Here is a 25776-nt window from a genome sequence, read left to right as displayed (position 1 = left end):
TTATTATATGTTTCTATGAACATGGCAACTTGTACTAGACTATCCTAGAAAAGGCTGACCTTTATTATTTTAATAAAATTTAATAATATTAAAATACTGGAAAAAGGTTATGGGTATGGAGATGGTAACAAAAACAAAGGATATTTTTCAATGGCTGGAGAAAAAGAATAAGCAAGGGCTTCAGAGAGAGCATATTAGCTAGGCCCTCACAAGTAAGAACTGTTTATTAAAATAAAAGAAACTAAAATTCTTTTGTTATTCCCTTGGTTTTACTATATTAAAGACAGTTGACTAAGAGAAGGGATAGAAAAGAAAAGAGAGGAGGAGAGAAGAGAAAAGGGAGATAGGGACCCGCAGCTGAGAACTAAGAAATGTATTTGCTGTTCACTGCTTCCCCTGAACTCATTTTTTGGGAATGATGACCTACTAAATTGATATTCTACCTACAGCTTTTTAGATATTTACATGTGTTTTGGGCAATTAATCTTTGCCCTTTTTTGAATCAGATCTTTTCTTCTTCCCTCCCATTATCTCTCGTCCTTGTCAAGATCATATTCACTCATTTCTTTACGTCGTGGAGGTGGAGAGTGAAACCATTTTACGGACCTACCAAACCAGAATGATATCAACTATCTGAAAAATCACCAATAAGCAAATGAGTTATTTGGATGTGGAAGGATGTGTACATTTTAACGGTCTGAGTAAAGCAGCAAATGGTATATGATAAGTTCAAGGGCTTTTTAATTTGGCGGGAGAGAAAATTCACCTAGAACCTGATGCCTATGCTAGTTACATTCCATCAGCCCCTCCAGATGCACTCTCTGCCCTTCTCTCCCTCTCTGTGTGTTTCAGAAAGCAAACCTCAACAAAACACATGAAGAGCAATATTTTTCCCTCTGGCTTCAAGTTAGATTTGGCCAGTAGGTAACAACTGACAAGAAACCAGAAGGCAGGAAAAGTGCTAGAGTGTTTATTCCCCTTTGCTTCCTCCTTGCTGGCTGCTGATGTTCAGGTAGAAGTTGTGCTCTTTTGTGTAGCACCACAGCCACTGTCATAGCCCCCACATGCAACCGTTCTTTGGTTTCCAGAAGCACTGCTCTCTCCCTTTGCCCTGGAAGTCTAGGGTCATAACTGCTTTCTGCTATTACTACTTCATGGCGCTTCACACTCTTTGGTGGGTCCCTTATGCTGCCCACATCTCTGTCAATAGACCCTTTATTAACCTCTTTCAATTAGTCCCCTGACAGTGCCATTTATTACCTGCTAGTTGCTACACTGACATCACTTCCAGTAGCCTTTCTGGGTGATTTTGGGGGCCAGGTCTACACAATCCCATCTGTCATCATTCCAAATTTCTCAACTCAATATCTATTTCACAATTCCTTAGTGAAAATCCACCCTCATCTTGTTGAACTCGCTTCTTCATGATGACTGTAATCATTATGACGCGGGCAGCCCTTTAGACTTACAGGCATACCGCAGAGCCATTTCAGGTTCTGTTCCAGACCAATGCAACAAAACGAGACAAATGAATTTTTTGGTTTGCCCACAGATATATGTTATGTTTACATTATACTCTATTAAATGTGCAATAGCATTATATCTAAAAACCAACGTACATACCTTAATTTTAATATACTTTATTAGCAAATAATGGTAGCCATCATCTGAGCTTTCAGGGAGTCATAATCTTTTGGCTGGTGGAGGATCTTGCCTCCACGTGGATGGCTGCTGCCAATCAGGACGGTGGTGGCCAAAGGATGGGGTGACTGCGGCAATTTCTTAAAATAAGACAGCAATGCAATTTGCCACATCAACGGACTCTTCCTTTCTCTACAGACTTCTCTGTGGCATTTGGTGCTGTTGGATAGCTTTTTACCCACAGTAGAACCTCTTTTAAAATTGGGGTCAGTGCTTTCAGACACCGCCGTTGCTTTATCCACTAAGTCTATGTAATACTCTCAGTCCTTTGTAGTCATTTCAACAATCTTCACGGCATCTTCCCCCAGGAGTAGATTTCACCGCAAGAAACCACTGTCTTTGCTCATCCCTAAGAAGCAGCTCTTCATCCGCTCAAGTTTTATCATGAGATTGCAGTAATGCAGTCCCATCTTCAGGCTCCGCTTCCAGGTCAAGTTCTCTTGCTATTTCTGTGATATCCACAGTTGCTTCCTCTCAAGTCTTGAATCCCTCAGAGTCATCCATGAGGGTTGGACTCACCTTGTCCCAAACTCCTGTTAATGTGGGCATTTTGACCTCTTCCCATGAATCACAAATGCTCTTTTTATTTTTTTTTGAGAGAGAGTGAGAGGGCACAAGTGAGCGAGCGGCAGAGAGAGAGAGAGGCAAAGAAGCGGAGCTCACCAGGGGCTTGGAATCACAAGTGTTCTCATTGGCATCTAGAATGGTGAATCTTTTCCAGAAGGTTTTCAATTTACTTTACACAGATCCATCTTTGACAGGTGCAGCCTTATGAAATGTATTCCTTCCTTCCTTCCTTCCTCCTTCTCTTGCTTACTTCCTCCCTCCCTCCCTCCCTCCCTTCCTTATGAAACGTATTCCTAAAGAAGAAGACTTGAAGGTTGAAATGACTCCATGATCCATGGGCTGCAGAATGAATGCTGTGTTAGCATGAAAGCAACATGAATCTTGCCGTACATCCCCATCAGGCCTCTGGGCGACCAGGTGCATTGTCAGCGAGCAGTCACATTCTGAAAGGAAACTTCTTTCCTGAGCAGGTCTCAACAGCGGGCCTAAAATATTCAGGAAGCCATGTTGTAAACCGATGTGCTGTCACCTAGGCTTGTTGTTCCGTTTCTAGAGCACAGCCAGAGTGGATACAGCATGATTGTTATGGGCCCTAGGGTTTTCAGAATGGTGAACGGGCATTGGCTTCAACTTCAAGTCACCAACTGCATGAGCCCCTACCGAGAGAGTCAGCCTGCCCTTGCAAGCTCTGAGGCCAGGATCGACTTCTCCTCTCTGCCCATGAAAGTGCCAGCCTTCTTTGTAGCCTTCTTCCCATAGGAGGCTGTTCCCTCCACACTGAAAACCTGCCGTGTGCTGCAGCCGCCTTCAGGACCGATCCTGGCGAGACCTTCTGGATAACCCGCTGCGGCTTTTGCATCAGCGCTTGCTGCTTTGCCTTGTACTTTTATGTTTTGGAGGTGGCTTCTTGCCTGCCTTAAGCCTCATCAACCAACCTGTGCTCACTTCCAACTTTTCTTCTGCAGCCGCCTCACCTCTCTCAGCCTTCGCAGCCTTGGTGTGGAATAGACTCTGGCTGAAGGGAATGTAACGGCTGGTTTGACCCTCTGTGCAGACCACGGAAACTTTCTCTGTATCAGCAATAAGGCTGTTTTGCTTTCTTATCACGTGTGCGTGCCCTGGAGTAGCACGCTTAATTTCCTCCAACGACTTTTCCTTTGCACTCATAACTTGGCCAACTCTTTGGGGCACTAGGCCTAGCTTTCAGCCTCATTTGGCATTCAACATGCCTTCCTCACTAGGCTTAACCATTTCTACCTTTTCATTTAAAGTGTGAGATATGCGAGTCTTCCTCTCACTTGAACACCTAGAGGTCACTGTTAGGTTATTAACTGGCCTATTTCAATATTGTCATGTCTCAGGGAAAAGACTCCAGAGAAGAGGGAGAGGGATGGGAACAGCCAGTCCAGTCGATGGAGCAGTCAGAATACACACACTTACCAATTAAGTTCACCATCTTATGTGGGTGTAGTTCATGGTGCCTTAAAACAATTACAATAGTAATCTCAAAGATCACCGATTACAGATCACCATAACAAATATAATAATAATGAAAACGTTTGAATGATCATTACCAAAATGCGACAGAGAAGCAAGAAGTGAGCAAATGCTGTTGGAGATATGGCGCCGACAGCCTTGCTCAAGACAGGATTGCCACAAATCCCCATTTTTAAAACATGCTACTGCTAAGTGCATTACAGCAAAGCTCCATAAAAGGAGTTTTGCCCGTTTCCATAAATGCCACATATCAAGTGCAAATAAAAACCAGATTTCGGGAATTTGGCCAGAAGGAGAAGCCGCCTTCCTCGGTGACACCCATCTCACCTCCTTCTCCTTGTTGAGCAGCACCAGCTGGCTGTCCGTGAGGATGCAGTACCTCCGCTCCCACGTTGTCGTTTCCGTGTAGGGTGACTGGCCGCAAGACAGACGATGGGTGGGTGGCCCCTTCACATCTGGGTGACAAACATGAAAAACAAAAGTGAGAATGCATTATCATGCTGACTTAGGTAGACCAGGATCTCAAATGTAAGATTCTCCAAAATCATATTAAATAGAGTTTCAAACATGAACCTAAATGGTAAGTTGAAAACTTCACTTCCTCTTAGTAAAAACTGTTCTACACAGAGGGGAAAATAGGCCGTTTAGTCTGCAGGAAAGAAGGCTGAAACACTAGGAGGATTTGTTAGCACGAACTTGACACAGTAATGACCATGGTACATGTACAACAATGGGAAGTTGCTTCAGAGCTAAACTAACATCATTCAAAATGGGGGGCGGGGGGGGTGACTCAGAGAAGAACAAAAGACAGAACCTCTAATCTTTAGGAAGAAATGGTGTCGCACGTACACTTCGAGAGTACTGCTGACCCCACTCAAGAGAATGAAATTATTAACTGCCGGTGTCTTCAAAATGGCTTTATTTCTAGTCACGCATGAGAATTAAAAAAATATTTAAACTATAGCATCATATTACCACTAGAGGCCAGTAAGATCCTAAAAACACAGAAAGCAATTTCTGCAAGGAAAGATCTAAACATATTACCATCATGTCTCTTACAGGTGGAGGTACATATCAGAGCTAAATGTCTAACTCTTCTCAAATGTCTCATTTCCCTATTAAATACCAAGTGGTTATGATTACTTCGTTACTTTAAAATTCTTTGATACAAACTGTTCACTCATTTGGGCTGCTATACAACATGGAACACATCTTAATCAAAAGTACACATTAGATCCATTAAATAAGGCTTTACGGCAGTTGAATATTAAAAGTTCTTTAGCCAATGAAGGACTAATTCCTGTCAGGATTATACTGAAGAGATCATTTTAAATGCATTATTTATTACTATTCAGTTGTTTTCCCAGAGGAGCATCTCAAACTGGAGAAATTAGAAAACAAACACCCATGAGGGCAGGAGAGTTGTAAATCAAAAATAAACGCATTTTATCTATTACACAAGTGTTTTCATTAGTATTACTGTCTACAGACTTTTAGGGTTTTTTAAATGTTTATTTAGTTTTGAAAAAGAGACAGAGAGAGCAGGGGAGGTGAAGAGAGGGAGTACAGAGGATCTGAAGAAGGCTCTGCACTGACAGCAGAGAGCCTAATGTGGGGCTCGAACCCACGAACCACAAGATCATGACCTGAGCCAAAGTCGGATGCTTAAGCAACAGAGCTACAGGGGCCCCAAGATTTTTTTTAAGAGAGAGAGCTGGAGCCAGGGAGAGGAGAAGGAGGGAACAGAGAGAGAGAGAGAGAGAGAGACAGAGACAGAGACAGAGAGACACAGAGAATCTTAAGCAGGCTCCACACTCAGCGCAGAGGCACCATGGGACTTGATCCCACGACCCAGGAACATGACCAGAGCCAAATCAAGGGTCAGACGCTCAACCAACTGAGCCACCCAGGAGCCCCAGACTTTTCGTTTTTTCAATCACAGTCTGACAGGTATGGCTTCAAGGAGATACAAATAATGTCCTAGGTATCTTATACTAGAATCACCCAAATATGCAATGGTATAGCTGGAGTTCTGTCGGAAATAAACAAGGCAGGACTAGGGCACTTAGATGTATGGCTTTTTTTTTGCACTGTCTTGTGTGACCAATATTATCTTCAGTGCTCCTTCTGGCTTAACTTCCTTTGCTTTCTAAAAATCTATTTAAATGTGTTGCTCTGCATATGTAGGCAAGCTTATCAGCTACCCTCCAAATAATTCACAGAACCCACGTTACTTACTAGGGCTCAGCTGGTGATGTTACTAAATCTTAGCTCACTGCCTCTCCTCTTCTGTGTCTATCTCCTCTGCGCTATGCACAGCAGTATTTGCTACACATCTAGCTTCTCCGTTCCACAAACTCTCTCTTCCCTGCCCTCAACTCCTCCCCTTGTGTTCTAACAGAGCATCGAAAATTATTTTTATTTTTTTTTTAATTATTCTAAAGTTTTCTTTATAGTTCAACATTTCCTGAATTTATCACAAAAAGCTTGAAAGAAGCTGACTCTTAATCCTCTTTGACACATATGGAAGATTCTTGCCTGTACTTAAAAACCATGTCAAAGCTGATTTTCTTCACGATTTGGACAAACAAATGGGTTAGATTTTTACCACAATGTAGGCCTATTTTTAGAGTCAAGTACCAACTCCACTTCAACACAGAGGGATGCACCTACTTTATGTGGAAATGTGGTGGTTTTGTGGCCTAGACAAGTTTTCATTCAAATGACTAACCTTCTTACGTAAGTTAGTCATGGGTGACCTACTGCCCACTGTAATTTAATTTGAACAGCAATTTTGTGATCTATACTAAGCAAGAAGACGTTGATAGACTCCATAAAAATTAGAATACAGGACACTATATTTATAGCATAACGCAGGTTTCCTGACAAAATATAAATCTGGATCAGAACTGAAATTAAGAAAACCTACATTCCCTTCCCTGTGTCATCCTGAGTAATTCTCTTAAAGTCTCACTGTCTGATGTTCTCCCTTTCTCCAATCTTGGGCTTTGCTCCTAGTTTCTTCATGGTACTGTGAAACAAGACAATGTTTCACACAGTATTTTGGGACCCCAAACTATTCCTCCACAGTGTGACAGGTAGAATGAAGTAGGGAGTAATGTCGCCCTATCTAAAATGTTCTGTCTGTCTGAATGATGAGACTGGTTAATGCTGTTATAAATTTTGTAGTTGCACATTTATTATTTAATACCCACTTTTTAAAAAACAATCACATTGTAAAACTGTATACCAAGGAATAAAACAAGAAAGAAGTTAGAATAAGTGATTTGGGGGGGGGTTCTTTTTAGCCCTTCTGAATTAAGGTTTAAAAGGCATTTAAATAACAAGATAAAATAAGATTTTAAAATAACCTATAGATTTAATTTGTTCAGTTTATCATGTCCTCTTTTCCATGGTTAAATGAAGATTTAACAGTAAAACCTATCTACTAAGACTATATTACCACAGGACAAGCTCACCTTACCAATACGACCCACCAACCAACCAATCTCTCTTTCTCTCTCTCCCTCTCTTTCCCTCCCCGCCCCCACCCCCACCCCTGGCCCTAGTAACATACTTCTAACTTCTGACTTCCAATTATATTTAGTGTCTAAAGTTCACCAGAGAAAAGGATGACATAGAATTACAAATAAGAATCTTAATAGCAAGGCTGGAAATAATTTTGCTTTGCAGTGCCCCTGTCCTATAAGAATACTAAGGGCACTGGATGCTGGATTTATTATAAAAACTGAATAATTTCAGAAGCATTAAAAAGCATCTGAGTTTACTCAATGGGTCTTTTTGAAAAGTACTTCTCTAAATGGGCTATTGTCTTGTGGACTAGTAACTCTTAAATTTTTTTTATCTCAAGATCCCTTTAAACTCTTAAAATTATTAAAGACTTCAAAGAATTTTTTATATGAGCCATATTTAATATCTACCATATTAGATATTAAAACTAAGAAATATTTAAAATATGTATTCGTTAAATGATAAGACACCTGCATATTAATATAAATAACACATTTTTAATGAAATGTAACCATTTTCCAAAACAAAATACGTGAGAGCAGTGACCTTGTTTTAAGTTTTGCAAATCTTTTTTAAAGTCTGGCTGAATGGGAGACAGCTGGATTCTTATATCTGTTACAGCATTCAATATATTTATGTTGCTTTGGTTGAAATATATGAAGAAACTCTGAATCACGCAGATATGAAGTTGGAAGGAAAGAGTTGGTTTTTTTTTTTTAATTTTTTTAAATGTTTATTTATTTTTGAGAGAGCGTGAGCGGGGGAGGAGCAGAGAGAGAGAGAGGGAGACACAGAATCTGAAGCAGGCTCCAGGCTCCGAGCTGTCAGCACAGAGCCCGACATGGGGCTCAAATTCACAAACCGCAAGATCATGACCTGGGCTGAAGTCGGACGCTTAATGCACTGAGCCACCCAGGCGCCCCAGGGTAGAGTATTTCAATAGCATTTTTAGATAGATGTGGATCATCTTTTTTAATACTAATCCAAAACCTGACAAGAGGATGCTTCTTGACAGTGAGTGAAATGTGGAATGTGACACCACAGCAATGAACTTTTCATGCTCGGCTATGTTAAAAATCATTGGTGTACCTTACCCTTTGAATGGATTTTCAATCCATATGTATGAGTTTTTAACATTATGCACTGATCATTTCCAAAACATTGGTTCATTTAGTTTTGCAGATCTTCCAAATTATGACACCTTCCATCATGTAATATGAAAAAATCACATTCATTAATCTTCAGAAAAGTCCTGACTTTATCATAGAAGTCTTTTCTGGGAAGCTATCAAGCATTTTTCGTCTTGGATTTTATCATTAGCAATAAATACTGTTGGTTTTTTCCCTCTAAATGAAAGGTTTCTGTCTTTCTTTTTCCAGAAAATATCTGTCAAATAACCAACACAAAAGAACTATAGTTCGTCTTGCAGTTGTGTTTCAGGTAAAAATGGTGTTCAATGAAAACCAGTGGCAAGTTCAGCTTTCAACCCAACTTGTGCAGAACGCCCTCGGTTTGATAACCATCGTACTTCAGCCGGCAGCTCGTGAGCGCTTCCCGCGTCATCAGACAGAATGTTTAAAAAATGTGAACTCTAGCATTGAGATTTCACAAAATTAAGGACTTTCACTGAGTTCTCAAGGACTTCCCAGCCGTTTTCCCCCTACTATGCGGCAGAGGAGAATGCAGTGACTCCTAATCCACTTTGGCGCGGCCGCTTTGATTCCTGCGACTGCATTGGTGGTTTTACTCAAAACTGCCTCTACATCATCAATGTAAAAGTCAACACAGTCATTTTTTTGTTTTTGTTTTGTTTTGTTTTTTAAGGTAATTTGACTGTGAAAATAGTTTTACCCTAACAGATCAGGGGGATCCTCGGGTTCCGCAGACCATACTTTAAAAACCACTGCTTAGACAACAGGAAGCAGATTGAGGATTCTGCGGAAGCCTGGCAATAGCTTGCTAGGATGAAGTAAGTAGAAAACAAACCTCAGGTCTTATATAATGGATGGGAGACTAATGTAACAGCCTGGCAAGGGATAATTGGGGTCATAGACTGGTGAAATAGAAAGGGATCATGTGAACCTGATTTTGAAATAGGAATTTAGCAGGGAAGTCCAAAACAAAGTTTTTCAAAACAGGAATAAGAACATTTAAAGGGAAGCTTTTGAATTGGAGTTGAATTAGAAGGATTCAATTAATCCATTATATCCAAATCACTTAAAAATGACATTGAAAATATCAGATTACTTTGTCTACCTGTCAATCTATGCATCAAACCCTGGGCTTCTTCAAGCGCTGATATAAACTTAGTAACTATCTGGCAAGGAAACAACAATTTTCTTGTGTGTAACCCTTCCTCATAATCCTTCCTTATAAGTAGAGAAGGGAGCTTCATAGCCTGTCCCATCACTTGACAAAGATGAACAAAAATGATACAACTGAGCTGGAAATTCTATTAGATACAGTCTACAACTAGCCTCACTGTGATTTTCTCTAAGAGGGTAAGCATCTTCTGGTCTCTTCCAGACTTACAAAGAAAGCATCTCAAAAGACTTACAGTAGGAAAGTAAATAAAGGGATCTGCCTTGAGGCAGAAGTAGGGGTTAAGGCGAATGGAAAAGAACAAGTCCATGACCCAAATATGGAGAATGTCAGAGAGAAAACTGCTGTGGGAAATTTTACTTTTGTATCATACAGCTTCTTAAAGTTCACCTGAGTTGCTTTTGGATCACATCATTTACTAGTCACTTGTTCTTTTAAAATTCCAACATTGTTAGTTAAATGCAATTGAAATTGGTAAAATCTGAAACCTGTTTACTGCTATCCAAAGAAAGCTTTACAGAGTATTCTATAGGGACACTTTTCGAGCTAACACAGTCCCTAGTGTTTCATTCAATCTCAATAGACTGACTGATTTCTTAGTACCAACTTAAAGATAGAATTAAAGATAGAATTCTTTCATTGATTCTTAGTACCAACTTAAAAAAATTAAATTAAAATAAAATAAAATAAAATAAAATAAAACATAGCTTTGGGAAATCTATCTATAGGTGAGATTTTAATACATTAAAAGAGAAACACATTTCTAGCATGGAGTTGTTGTAAACCTCAGAGGTCTGAACTGCTTGGAAAGATCTATATTTTCATGTGTGTGTGTTTATTTCCATGCCAGATCCAACCCAGATTAATGGCAAGTTCTTCCCAACATTCAAATTTCAATTATCAGACATATTTCCTTTCTGAATTTGATTAGAATTCAAAGTCAACGTATATACATTACTTTATAAAGTCTTAGAACTGGAGTGGCCACTTTCTTATAGAAGTAAAAATATATCTAAATAATTGTAAAACAGAGCTATGTTACTTAAGCTAGCTAAGAATATGTCAACTTCCCTAACTACACAAAGGGCTATTTTTCTCTTCACCAAAATGTTCAAAATAGTTTTGACAGAAGTTCAAGTATCATTTATATCCACAGGCCAACTAACAAGCTATATTTTTTAAAGATGGTTCTTTATTTTTCTAATAAATAATAAAACCCTTGCCATGCCATACAGCTTTAAAAACGTGGTATCTTGTTGGCTATCTTCTGCAGGCAATTTCTGCTGCAAGAGAAGAAATGTTAGAGTTGCCACGTGACGATGATTTTAATCATAATCGTAACGTCTGTAACATGCTGTTCAGCAGCCCGCTGATGTTGGAAATATATGACGAAATCATTTTATAAATGTGTTAATGCTATCTGTTCAGGACTTAGTGTGGCTGCCATCAATTATTGCATCAATATATTTTAAGTCACTCTCTTTCATGCTTAAAGTACTGAAAGGAAACACAAAACCAACCAGAACATTAAGATAAAGTTTGATTTTATTTATTTTGTCCCCTCATTACATTTCCACCCTCCATATTCCTTCAAAATGTCAGAAAATAAGCAAATTCCAGACTTCCAGAATAAGCAAACAAAATTTTTCTTAGAATAACTATCCAGACATTAAATTATTGGCTATGAACTCTGCTTTGTCCTGACATGCAGTGAGCCCTTGGGCTGGCAAATTACATTACAGTGCATACAAATCAATGGCCCCAGTAGATTTAAATATAGTCACGCTCACCTTGGTGAGTAATAAGGATACCAAGTAATAAATGATTCAACATGTTTAAGATATAAAATCATACTAGGTCAGAACTGTTTGCCTTTATGGAAATACACTTTAGTCTTCATCATAAATTCACTGTAAGACCATAACTGTTTATCGAAACAAATTCATGTTGTGTCTTTTATTCTTAGCTAACGATTTTAGTTTCCTTCTCAATTATGAAGGCTTAATTGCCACTACTTGATCACTGGTGTCTAATCAGTAAACCCCCTATGCTCACCATCATCCATTTTTTTAATCTTTTGGTTTTGAGAGAGAGAGTGCGCACGCACAAGCGGGGGAGGTGCAGAGAGAAGGAGGACAGAGGACCCAAAGCGGGCTCTGCGCTAACAGCAGCAAGCCCAATGCAGGGTGCCAACTCACGAACCCCAAGATCATGACCTGAGCTGAAGTCAGACGCTCAACCAACTGAGCCACCCAGGCACCCCGCACCATCACCCTTTTTAAGAGAAAGGGAAGGCAGGTAGGAGACAGCACATGACACTCTCTGGTGAGTAACTTCCTTTAGACTAAGATTTGCAAAGGGTCCCCTTGCTGCCTCCCTCTCAGTCTCTCAGCAGCACCAGGGCCTAAGCATAGGTTTTCTACCTCTGTTCCATCATAGGGCAGAGTTACCTGTAATAAGTATTAAAATGTAATAAGTTCCTGGAAGGCCTGACATTTATAGTAGACAATCAGATGTTTGATAAAGGTTAACACTTCCCTTTTTAGAAGAACTTTTTTTTTCTTTTCTTTTTCTTTTTCTTTTTTTCTTTTTTTTTTTTTTTTTACAGAGAGAGAGAGGACAAGCAGGGGAGAGGGAAAGGGGAAGGGAGAGAGAGATTGAGAATCTTAAGCAGGCTCCACGCTAGGCCCAGAGCCTGACGCAGGGTTCGATCCCATGACCCTGGGATCATAACCTGAGCTGAAATCAAGAGTTGGATGCTCAACCGACTGAGCCACCCAGGTGCCCCAGAAAAACAAATCTGAATTGGATAATATACCTAAGTATTAGAAGATGACCGGGATGGGAAGCAAGTCCTATGATGGTTCCCCCTTGCTTCTCCCTTCCACATCGCTAATACAGTCTGCACTACACTTGATCACGTGTGCCATGCAAATGCAGGCAGAGCAGATTATATGGTTTTCTTCTGCTTTTCAGACACGCATTAGAAGGAATAAGTCCCATAATTCCCACACAGGGCCAAGTACTGCTTAAATAACTCTACGGCATGGGTAACTGAATGGAAAGTTGTGAATGAAGCCACATTCAGATGACAGATGGCAGCCAATCACGGTTTGTACTTCACCCCCAATAGGACCACTTACATCTACAGTTCATACTCTCACTTAAACAGAAAAATATAAAATACTCAAAATAATTCACTCACATAATAATCCTTAGAAGAAGAAAAAGGTCTATATGCAAGTTTTTCGTAAACAGTCAAGTATTGTGCAAATTTAAGAAAAGTGCAAATTTTAAGAAAACACTAGTCTGCCCCATAGGACATAACCATGGTGTTATATAAATGATCAAAACTCACGATCCTTTTTGTGTCTCATATTCATATTACTGGTAGAAAAATGAACTATACTAAGAATTAATCTCAAACACCATGTAATACCCATTCCTTCTGTTATATTTAGTACCTCTTCTTGTATTAATATACCCCCATGCTTCCCTCCTTTTGAACTGAATCTTGTCACTTTCCTTTAGCAGCAGCTGTTGTGGGCAGAGAATTAGAGCTTTAAAAAGAATGTGATTCTTAGTGGAGAAGGAAAAACAGAGCAAATAGTTTACCACTATTGAGAGATCAGTTTCTGAGGTTTTAGCGATTGGTTATACAACCAATACTGTAACATTATCTCTCCATCTAAAGGAGCAAAAGAAGGCAGACTGCATTAAAAATAAAACCTATCAAGAGTTTGGCAGCATTAAAAAATTTTAATAGCTCTACCTCTCTCCACAGTATCAACTGAAATAGAATTACAGAGCTAAATATGCATCTCTTCTGAATTGTGACCTGTTTGAGTCACAAATCACTGAGCTTACAGTGAAAACTATCAAGGAGATAATATAGGCTTCTCTAAAGAATCCTATCAGTCACTCACTGCTAAGTCGACAACCCAATTCATCAGCTCAGTCCTGACGCAACTTAGCTGACTTACGTAAGACATGGAAAACCTTTCTTTTTATCAAAAACCACTGACCTCAAATCAGTAGAAGGGAACAAATACAGGACTATAAAGCAGTAAAAGGAAGAATGGGTCTAGACTTCTCCAATGGGACATGGGAATTTGGAAGACAATGGAATAATGCCTTTAAATTTCTGAGAGAAAATTATTTCCAACCTAAATTATTCACTTGGCCAAATAATCAAGTCTGAGGATAAAATAAAAACATTTTTAGATACTCAAGGCCTCAAACTTTGGGGAGTGTCTTAGTCTACACGGGCTGCCATAACAAAATACCACAGACTGCGTGGCTTAAGCAACAGAAATTTATTTTTCCACAGGTGTGGACGCTGGGAAATCCAAGATCAAGGCACAAGCTGATGTGGTTGCTGGTGAGAGCACTCTTCTGGACTTGCAGATGGTTGCTTTCTTGTTGTGTGCTAACAACATGGAGAGAAAGAAGTATCTCTTACTCCTTCTATAAAGGCACCAGTTCTGTCAGATTAGGGACAGCCTTTATGACCCCATCTAACCTTTACTACCTCCTTACACTCCCATCTCCAAGATATAGTCCCATAAAATGATTTGGGGGTGGGGGAGGGGACACAAACACTCAATCCATAACAGAGTAACCAAGAAAATCACACACTGTATTTCTACAACAGGTGTTCCAAGCTTAGGAGACAAGCAAAGAGTATCCCAAAATGATGATGAAGAGAACTAGGAGGCAATCCTGACTGGAACAGTGTGAACAAAGAGACTGACATGCTGAAGATGTAACACCATGCTTTTTGCTACTGGGCCAGTTTTTAAACTACTGGAGCATGTGCTTGAATGAAACGAGGTAAATGGAAAGAGACAAAGCCTTAAGATCCAGGAAACAGAGCTTCCACCTTAAGAAAAAGGCAAGGAGAATTCTAAGGATGACAGCAAAGCAAACACCTAGGATACCAGCTATTTAGGGAACAATCCTAAATATAAGAAGACTAGGGGGCCTCCAAGAGGGATGTCACCAAGAAAAAAGAAAATGAAATAAAATAAAGCTGGATTTGATAAATCACCTGATATTACTGGCCTTGAGTAAAACTGTACTACAAGAGAGGCACCTGGATGGCTCAGTCAGTTAAGCATCTGACTTCAGCTAAGGTGTTGATCTCATGGTTTGTGAGTTTAAGCCCCACATTGGGCTCTGTGCTGACAGCTCGGAGCCTGGACCCTGCTTCAGATTCTGTGTCTCCCTCTCTCTCTGCCCCCTGCTCATACTCTATCTCTCAAAAATAAATAAGTGTTAAAAAAATAAAAAACACTGTACTACAAGACTAGAGGAAAGCATGGGAAGAATAATAGGTACAAAGAAACCTACACAAATGGGGGAAAAAAGGCAATTATTAACCTCAAAAAAACAAAAAGGAAAAAAGAAAGGAAATGTAATAATGACATTCAACCAAACCCAGTTCAGGCATAATAATGTAAAACAGTGAATCCATATTATAAAAATAAGTATATAATTACAGTAAGGCAGTTGGGATAATTATATATGACAGCTAAATCATCATCCGTCATAACAATCAATAAAAAAGCTTGAGAACTGTTAAATTAAAAAAAAAAAAGCATATATTCATGTTATTAGAATTAAGGGGGTATGTAAATGCCCGAATAAAAAATTAGAAGAGCCAAGGTTCTGGCCTCAGAAAAAGGGTGAGGTGAGGAAAACCAACATACTCTGTTAAGAAAAAGGCTGACAACCTAATCAAACAATGGGCAAAAGACCTCACCATTTACTTCATAAAAAAGAATATCCAAATGTCCATCTAACATGTAAAATGGTGCTCAACTTCATTAATCATCAGGGAAATGCAAATGAAAACCACAGTGAGAGATTACTACTACACACCCACCAGAATGGCAAAAACGAAAAGATACGAAGTTTTGCCGAGGGTGGGAAACAACTGCAGGTGGGAGTGTGAAGTGGTACCATCACTTTGGAAAACTGTTTGACAATATTTACAAAACCCAGACATACACATAGCCAGCAACTCTACTCCCAGATATATACCCTATGGAAATATACATTTTTTTTTTCCAAAAAGCATATAGAAGACTGCACACAGTGGCACTATTCGTAATAGCTAAAACTAGAAATAACCTGAAATGCCCACCAACAGCAGAATGGATACGTGAATTGTGGTAATTCATAAATGGAGTATTATCTACCAGTGAGGTTGAAAGCACTACAACCACATGGAACAGCATGTATAAAGCTCACAAATACAACATCGAGCAAAAGAAGTCAGACAAAAGATGTATAACTTTGCTTACGTAAAGTTTAAAAATAGGTAAAATTTCCCTGTAATATTAATGCTGATCAGAGTTACTCTTTGAACGTGCAGTGACTGGGAAAGGACACATGGTGGACTTCTGGGCTGCTATTAATGTTCCGTTTCTTCAGCAGCGTGCAAGTTACTCAAGTTTGTCACCTTAATGCAAATTCATTGAACTATATATGAAGCTATAGGATCTGTGCACTTCTTTCTGTCAGTATATTTCAATAAAAATTATACTTTTTTTTTAAAGTAAGCTCTTCGCCCAACGTGGGGTTTGAACTCACAACCCCGAAATCAAGAGTCATATGCTCTACCAACTGAACCAGCCAGGTGCCTCAATAAAAATTATACTGTAAAAACATTCCAGGGGCATCTGGGTGGCTCAGTCAGTTAAGCGCCCTACTCTTGATTTTGGCTCAAGTCATGATCTCATGGTTCATGGGTTTGAGCCCCACAATGGGCTCTACACGGACAGCATGGAGCCTGCTTGAGATTCTCCTTCTTTTTCTGCCCTTCCCCCACTCACACTCAGTCTCTCTCAAAATAAATAAATAGGCTTAAAGAAAAGAAAAAAACAAAGATTCCAGGTCTGACTCTTCATTTCAGCTCAGGTCATGATCTCACAGTTCATGGGATGGAGCCCTGTGTTGGGCTCTGTGCTGACAGCACAGAGCCCGCTTGGGATTCTTTCTTTCTCCCTCTGTCCCTCCCCATGTTCTCACACATGCATGTATACTCTCTAAACAAACAAACAAACCTAAAAAAAATCTATTAAAAAAAAAAGATTCCAGGGGCACCTGGGTGGCTCAGTCGGTTGAGCATCCGACTTCGGCTCAGGTCATGATCTCGCACTTGACGACTTCGAGCCCTGCGTCAGGCTCTGTACTGATGGCTTGGAGCTTGGAGCCTGGAGCCTGTTTCGGATTCTGTGTCTCCCTCTCTCTCTGCCCCTACCCCACTCATGCTCTGTCTCTCTCTGTGTCATGAATAAATAAACATTTAAAAAAATATATTCCAGTTCTACCATTTATAAGTTGTCTGACCTTGGATAAATTACTCAACCTAAGTAAATTTCAATTTCTTCATCTTTAAAATAGGGATGACTAATAATAAATAAATAAATAAATAAATAAATAAATAAATAAATAAATAAAAATAGGGATGACAAAACACCAAATCTCGGGGAATTTTTTGAGGTGCAAATGAGATAACACACATCAAATGCCTAACAAAGTACCTCACGCATACTAAGCACACAAGTTTGTTATTGTGATTAGCCATCTGGACACTAAAAGTGGGGAGAAAATCATTACATATTGAATGTATTTGACTTTTTGAAGTCATTTTGAATGAATTTGACTTACATGAAACATGACTATGTAGTCATGACTATGTAGTCAGATAACTAGATTCAAATCTGCCACTTACTATTGCCATTTTTGGGGGCAAATGAAGTAACCTGAGACTTCACTTTCTCAATTATAAAAGGGAATAAGATGATGGCTGTGCATGTATATGTGTGTATGTTTAGAGAACATTTTTAAATTAGATTAAAAGCAAAAGACAGTTCCAAACAAAGTGTTTAAGACTATATAAGTCTCTATATTTTCATGCATGCATATGTGTAGGTGTGAATGCATTAGTTATTTAAAAATATGAAGATAAGTGATGGAGAAAACCCCTAAGGGAGTTACAAGGGAATGCCTCTATGGAACAGAAACTAACTGAGACATTGGGTAGAGAATATAACTGCTCTTTTTCATTTCAATCCTTGTAGTATACATTTGTAATTACGTGCATCTATTAATGTGACTTAAGACTAAATTATAAAGTGATATTATTCACCTTAAAAATATACAGCTAAGTCCTACCAAATTAGAAAATGGTTGAAGAGAGGCTCCAAACTAAGTTGATCAATATCAAGCTCACAGACAAAAAATTTTAAAAAAGAAAACAAAGTTTAAAGCACTTCACATTGATAATTCAACTTCTCTATCATGAGAAGAGTGTGGGTGGCACAGCAACGCTAACTTTGAGTCCACAGATGCTTAACTTCCTCTAGTATTAGTTAGAGAACCACCTGTTACTAGGCAGCCACCTATTTTTAACTAGTTCAAGTCTACTTTAAAACCCTCGGAATAAGAAAAGAAATGCTGGCTATCAGGCTTTTTGTTTGTTTTATAAATATCTAAGTAGCATTTGGAACACTGGGTTGAAACTTATACTTCTCATATGGCTCTCTAAGGTTTTAATTTCCCCCTTAAGATAAGTAATACAGTACTTGAGTAGACAGGAAGGTGATACTAAGTCAGCCCTGGTACATACTGACCTCTCCTACGCTCCTTCTGCTTAACGTAACTCACTCCTGATTTTCAGCATATATGAATTGATTACAAAGATCTGAGGCTATCAAAGCACAGGACTTGGCAGAGTAAGACTCAGAGTCATGGCAGGACCCATGTTCCAACTTAGGATATTTGACTGAGTCAACACATTAGAAAAAGATAAGAACAATTTCTCAATTTCTGGCACACAGAGAAGTGCTCATAGCCCTCATTATTATTATTGTTATTGAGAGGCATCATGTTAAGAACACAAAATCTGGAGTCAGACTGCCTGAAAAGGAATCGCTGCTCTACTGCTAACCAGCTGTGAGACTTTAGTCAAGATACTTAACCTCTTGGGGCCCCAGTTTCCTCATCTTTAAAATGGGAACATTATGGGGCGCCTGGGTGGCGCAGTCGGTTAAGCGTCCGACTTCAGCCAGGTCACGATCTCGCGGTCCGTGAGTTCGAGCCCCGCGTCAGGCTCTGGGCTGATGGCTCGGAGCCTGGAGCCTGTTTCCGATTCTGTGTCTCCCTCTCTCTCTGCCCCTCCCCCGTTCATGCTCTGTCTCTCTCTGTCCCAAAAATAAATTAAAAACGTTGAAAAAAAAATTTTAAAAATAAATAAATGAAATGGGAACATTATGATCTCTACCTCACAGGGATGTGGTAAGGATTAAATGAGAAATGCTCAGCATTTAGAACAGGGCCTGTCATATATTAAGCCTTCAATAAACATTAACTCTTATTATTCTTTATACTGCCCACATCTGAAATAATGGGTTAGTTTCTTATTCCAATTCAAAACTACTGATGCTAAAAATATTGTAATAAAATATCAGAGGAAAAAACCTCATTTAAACTGTGAATGATCTTCAGAACTGTATGATGTATGTCAATAAATCACTCTTGGAAATACTCTGGGGGAAAATAATCTGCACAGGTTTGCCTTAATAAAAGGAAAATTCCATTGGAAAGGGCCTTGTATACCACTGTGTCATGAATCCACACGTCGTTCTTGATGCAAACAGAAACAATGATAAGCAGCCGTGAATATAAGGGCAGAAACACATTCTTTTATTTAAGCTGGTCTGGCAACTTAATGTAAATCATTTAGGTCCTTCCACTAATTACTTTGCATATTTAAAAAAAAAGAGACGCAGAAAGACAAGAGGAAATCAAATAATCTTTTTAATGGCACTGTTTTAATCTAACCAATTAGTTCAAATACTCCCAGCTCTGTAAGCCTCTTACAAGTGCATAGCTGATGGCTAAACTTGAGAAGAGCAATTAATCCTCATCCGTTTTTTTACAAGTTTTAGTTAGTACAAAAATGTGTATATACTTCTCAGATGCAATCACAAGAATGCAAAACAATGAGAAATTTGGTGGGTGATATTTTTTGCTTTTTTAAAAAAGTTGAATTCAAACTCAAAAGATTAAGCAATAGAGAGTAGATTGTCGCTACTTCTCAAAATTATAGCCTGAGAGAACTCCCTCTCTTTCTCTCTCTCTCCCCCTCTCCCTTTCCACCCGCCCCCCCCCCCCCGCCCCCAACCTCCCTCTTTGCTCTCTTGCTTGCTCACTGGCGTGCATGGGTGCGTGCGCGCGCGGGTGCGTGCGCGCGCGCGCGCGCACGCACACACGCACGCACGCACACACACACACACACACACACAAAATTAAGCCTCAATTCCTATGGGTATTCAGGTGCTTTTCCTAAACTGTCAGAAGTCCTCTGTAGGCCCACAAACAAGAGATCCATTGTGTGGATCTGTAAATTGTATGACATCATCGAAACACAAGCACCAATTGGTATCACAAACAGTTTGTGTTGCCAAGGATACCAGGAACTTTAAATACCCTGCAGTTGTACAAAGCCCAGGAGCAAGACCTTTGAACAATACCAGGAGCCTGCCCACTTTCTCTCTTTTAGTCACTGTTTCCAGCAGTGAAAGGACACTGATTTTGCTCCAGTAATTCTTCCAAATAATATAGTCAGGAACGTTCCTCAATCATTCAATTATTCATTTTGATATTCTCAACATAATGACAGCAAAAAAGAGGATTAAGAATTTATGTAGTACTATTAATGGACTCTCAAAAGGCTAGGCTGGAGTCCTTTAAGGAAACTTCACATTAGAGATTTTTAAAATGCAATGCACATAAACACTTCTGATTAAGCCCTACAGTAATGTTCCCCTGTGTTATGGAGTACCCTTTTAGTAACAAAATAATTTCTTCCTTGTGTGCCTCTCCTGGAAAAGTTACTTTTCCTTACTTAATGTAAGCTTTGAACTTACATATGAATTTAGTACGTAAACTTGTTTATTCTAGCTAGAGTAGCTACTGCAACGAAGAAACACAGGCTAAGTGTGATTAGGGCTAAACTGTCACCAAAGGTCTGTGGCTAAGCTCATCTCTAATATCTATCTATCCACAGTTAGACCTATTTATATTATATTTATTTATGTCAACTTTATTTGTGGGATATTTTAGATAAATTACATGTGCCACTGAGATTTTGGACAGTTCCAGAGTTCTTATTTTTCTATTTAGGAGACAGATATTTTAACTAATTATTTCTCAAAATGCAAGCTGGAAATGGACAAGGAAAATAGAAAGAACTCACAGAGACTGCAATTACAGAGTCCCAAGAGCTATCTGACGATAATGGCAGCAGCAGGGAGCACAGAGCTAAATGAATGGAAAGCCACACCTTGTGGCTTCTCTCTTTATATTACCTACTTCACATTCAGATTGTTACAATGCGAGGATTACAAGGCAAAGAAAGTCTTTCTTTAGCTGTTTTTTGTATATTTTTTAAATACCATCTTTCATTACAAACTCCTTGGAGTGAAAGCGGTATTAGATGCTTACTTATTTTAATTCAAGTTATTAAGTACTGAGTACATTTCAGGGAACTTACACATCGCTTGATACTTTTGAAAATATATATTATTGTTTTAACCCAGAGAAAAGTCAGAATCCCAGTGAAGAAAGAAATGATTTACACTGTGGTTTATCTAACCATTCCTAAAAAAAATTTAATAAACAGTAATGAATTAGTGTGTGTAAAGAGTCAATTGCAAGCCCCTCAAAAAAACAGAAGAGAAGTATAAAATGTTAAGGTTTTGTTTTTGTTTTTTTACTTTAGAAAACCATTGTGGGCTTTATATAAGTCCCTACAAGCTTCCAAAAGTAACAAATATGGCCTTGTCATGAGTGCCCATATGAAATAAAACTAAATGTGATTTATTATAAGCAAAATATCTTTAATCATATCTTGTGATCATGGTCTACTGAATAAAGCAATGCACTTGCATATAACTACTATGCAGAGATATGTATCCTGGGAAAGATACGTATCCTGGCAAAACTCAACTTAGTGAACTGGAAGGCACAGCAGCCATGATCTGGTTCTTTCTTCTAATTACTGCTCTGGAGAATGGTATTTCAAACTTTTTGTTGTTTGTTTCAAAATTGTACTAGTGCTTCACTAAATTTAACAGATACTTTTCTCTACCCTTCCCCATTGTCATATGGACACTTTAAAAACAACAACAAAAAGTAATTCTTTAAGTAGAAGCATCACATCTTTTTGTAAAAGTGCGTAATTTCATCAATTAAAAACCAGTTTCACTGTAAATGATGATGCTTTCATAGGGTCAAATCTGGTCAAAAGGAAATAAGGCGAAAGCAGATGGGGAAAAAGTTTGGAACAGCTAAGAAGCTATTCCCAAACTCCTAGAAGTCCATCCTTCTTCCCATTATAGCAAAGCAGAGAGAAGGAAACATGGGAAAAACCGCCAGCAGCCTGATAATGCAGGGCAAATGGAAGAAGCCATGTCCTCCCAAGCATAGGACATAAAGAAATGCAGAATATTCCTTCTAGACGTTAGGCAGATTGACTTCTTCCCTAGCACTGCAGACCAAGGACCAAACTATCTGTTTTCATAACCAGGCCAGGAACAGTCTCATGAAGATCATCTAGAATAAGATGAGGAAGCATATAAACCTAATTTCTAGTGGGGTATGTGTGTATATATATATATATATATATATATATATATATAGTAATATATATATTAAATATATATGTATATTAAATATATATATTAAATATATGTATATTAAATATATATATATTAAATATATATGTATATTAAATATATATATATAATATATATATATGTAAATTCTCAGCCCTACAATAACTTGAATAGAAAAATGGCATACACATTAAACTTCTTGATGAAGTAGAACTTGGTGCAATGATAAATATGAGGGATACATAATCAGTATCCAAAATGATGATGAAAAAATGTGCCAAAATGATTAGGCTATAATTCAATGGGGAGTACATCATTTGTATTATCATATATACTATAACAGTCTGAGTTTGATTTTTATATAGTATCATATCATATAAATGTACCTAAACTAGTTGAATGAATTTCCTGATGGTGAAAATATAGGTTGGACCAACCTTTCAATTTTATACATAATTTTACGACAAATACCATACCCAAACTTTCTATGTATCTCTGATTGTTTCTTAGAATAAACTATAAGAAAGGCAAGTACTGAATCACAGGTTTGCATTTTTAAGACTCTTACGCATATTTTTCCAAACATATTTTTCAAAGAGTGTGTGTACAAATTTATATTCCTTAGTGCAAAAAATGTAAAGGGCAATGTATATTATGGAATCTACCAATTTTAAAAGCTTTTATGTAGATTGCAGTTAATTAACACACAATGTAGTATTAGTTTCAGATGTGCAATTTAGTGATTCAATACTTCCATCCAACACCCAGCGCTCATCACAACTGCCCTCCTTAATCCTCATCACCTATTTCACCCGTTCCCCACCTACTTCCCCTCTGATTTAGTTTTTAGTTTGTTTTTTTAGTTTGGTATAGTTTGTTCTCTATAGTTAAGAGTCTGTTTCTTGGTTTGCCTTTCATTTTCTTTTTCTCCCCTATGCTTGTTTTGTTTTGTAAATTCTACATATGAGTGAAATCATATGATATTTGTCTTTCTCTATTTCAGATGGAATTATACTAACTCCATCCACATTGTTGTAAATGGCAATATTTCATTTTTTTTATGTCTGAGAAATATTCCACTGTGTATCTGGAATAAATCTATCAATTTTCTTTTATTTTTTTAGAGAGAGAACAAGTGCAACTGCCTGTGAGTGGGGGAGGGGCAGAGGGATAGCAAGTTGGGGGGGGGGGGGGACAGAGAGACAGAGAGAGACACTGACAGACCGAGAGAGAATCTTAAGCAGGCTCTGTATTCAGTGTAGAGACTAACACTGGCCTCAATCCCATGACTCCAGGATCATGACCTGAACCAAAATCAAGAGTCAAATGCTCAACTGAATGAGCCACACAGGTGCCCTTAAATCTTTCAGTTTCAAAGGTGAAAGAATGTATGTCAAATATTTATTGACTACTTCCATATAATCAAATAAGCGTGCTAGACATTAGGGAGAAAAAGTGCAGAGCCCACAGTGAGACAAATACATAAGCAGACACTAGCAATACAATGTGATACACACAAAAAAGAACAAGAAATAAGGTGCTGTGGGTAGACAGAAGAGGTATGGTTGTTAAATTTAACAACTGTAGGTATCCAGAGATGGAACAGGTGGTACACCACCACAACTTGACTGCAAAGTTCTTATAAATGATGACATGACTCTCAAGAAACTAGGTGTTTTCTGTGATCATCGGTAAATTGCAAATCACCTAAAGAATTTTTTTAGTTGTATGGGTATATCTCATTTATTGGGCTTACCTTCATTGTGATTAACAAATAACTGCATTTTTTATAAATTGACGATTTGTGGCAATGGCAAGTCTATTGATATCACTGTTCTAATAGCATTTAATCACCTTGTGTCACATTTTGGTAAATCTCACAATATTTCAAACTTTTTGTTATTTTATTTGTTTGGTGATCTTTGATCAGTGATCTCTGAGGGTAATATTATAACTGTGGGTACACCATGAACCATTCCCATCTAAAACTGAGCTTAATTGATACATATTGTTTATGTTGACTGCTCTATGACCCGGCCATTCACTTGTCTCTGTCCCTCTCCTAGGGCCTCCCTATTCCCTAAGACACAACAATAGAGAGCCCAGTTAATAACCCAACAGTGACCTCTAGGTGTTCACATGAGAGGAAGACTCGCATATGTCATACATTAAATGAAAAGTTAGAAATGCTTAAGCCTAGTGAGGAAGGCATGTTGAATGCCAAATGAGGCTGAAAGCTAGGCCTTGTGCCCCAAAGAGTTGGCCAAGTTATGAGTGCAAAGGAAAAGTCGTTGGAGGAAATTAAGCGTGCTACTCCAGGGCACGCACACGTGATAAGAAAGCAAAACAGCCTTATTGCTGATACAGAGAAAGTTTCCGTGGTCTGCACAGAGGGTCAAACCAGCCGTTACATTCCCTTCAGCCAGAGTCTATTCCACACCAAGGCTGCGAAGGCTGAGAGAGGTGAGGCGGCTGCAGAAGAAAAGTTGGAAGTGAGCACAGGTTGGTTGATGAGGCTTAAGGCAGGCAAGAAGCCACCTCCAAAACATAAAAGTACAAGGCGAAGCAGCAAGCGCTGATGCAAAAGCCGCAGAGGGTTATCCAGAAGGTCTCGCCAGGATCGGTCCTGAAGGCGGCTGCAGCACACGGCAGGTTTTCAGTGTGGAGGGAACAGCCTCCTATGGGAAGAAGGCTACAAAGAAGGCTGGCACTTTCATGGGCAGAGAGGAGAAGTCGATCCTGGCCTCAGAGCTTGCAAGGGCAGGCTGACTCTCTCGGTAGGGGCTCATGCAGTTGGTGACTTGAAGTTGAAGCCAATGCCCGTTCACCATTTTGAAAACCCTAGGGCCCATAACAATCATGCTGTATCCACTCTGGCTGTGCTCTAGAAACGGAACAACAAGCCTAGGTGACAGCACATCGGTTTACAACATGGCTTCCTGAATATTTTAGGCCCGCTGTTGAGACCTGCTCAGGAAAGAAGTTTCCTTTCAGAATGTGACTGCTCGCTGACAATGCACCTGGTCGCCCAGAGGCCTGATGGGGATGTACGGCAAGATTCATGTTGCTTTCATGCTAACACAGCATTCATTCTGCAGCCCATGGATCATGGAGTCATTTCAACCTTCAAGTCTTCTTCTTTAGGAATACGTTTCATAAGGAAGGGAGGGAGGGAGGGAGGGAGGGAGGAAGTAAGCAAGAGAAGGAGGAAGGAAGGAAGGAAGGAATACATTTCATAAGGCTGCACCTGCCAAAGATGGATCTGTGTAAAGTAAATTGAAAACCTTCTGGAAAAGATTCACCATTCTAGATGCCAATGAGAACACTTGTGATTCCAAGCCCCTGGTGAGCTCCGCTTCTTTGCCTCTCTCTCTCTCTGCCGCTCGCTCACTTGTGCCCTCTCACTCTCTCTCAAAAAAAAATAAAAAGAGCATTTGTGATTCATGGGAAGAGGTCAAAATGCCCACAT

The 25776-nt window shown here is 39.0% G+C and overlaps 1 protein-coding gene across 9 annotated transcripts in view; it reads right to left on the bottom strand.

Moving 5' to 3' along the window:
* Positions 1 to 25776, bottom strand: part of RASAL2 (RAS protein activator like 2) — a 359982-nt gene that overhangs the window by 178682 nt on the left and 155524 nt on the right. For all 9 annotated transcript variants that reach the window (XM_058700419.1, XM_058700420.1, XM_058700421.1 and 6 more), the window contains exon 2: positions 4093 to 4220. In XM_058700419.1, the coding sequence (XP_058556402.1) occupies positions 4093 to 4220 (128 nt within the window). The remainder of the gene's footprint in view (positions 1 to 4092; positions 4221 to 25776) is intronic.

The sequence above is a fragment of the Neofelis nebulosa genome, chromosome 15 (assembly GCF_028018385.1).
Source record: "Neofelis nebulosa isolate mNeoNeb1 chromosome 15, mNeoNeb1.pri, whole genome shotgun sequence".
Lineage (NCBI taxonomy): Eukaryota > Metazoa > Chordata > Mammalia > Carnivora > Felidae > Neofelis > Neofelis nebulosa.
The sequence above is the reverse complement of the archived record's forward strand: the minus strand, read 5'-3'. Positions and strand labels throughout refer to the sequence as shown.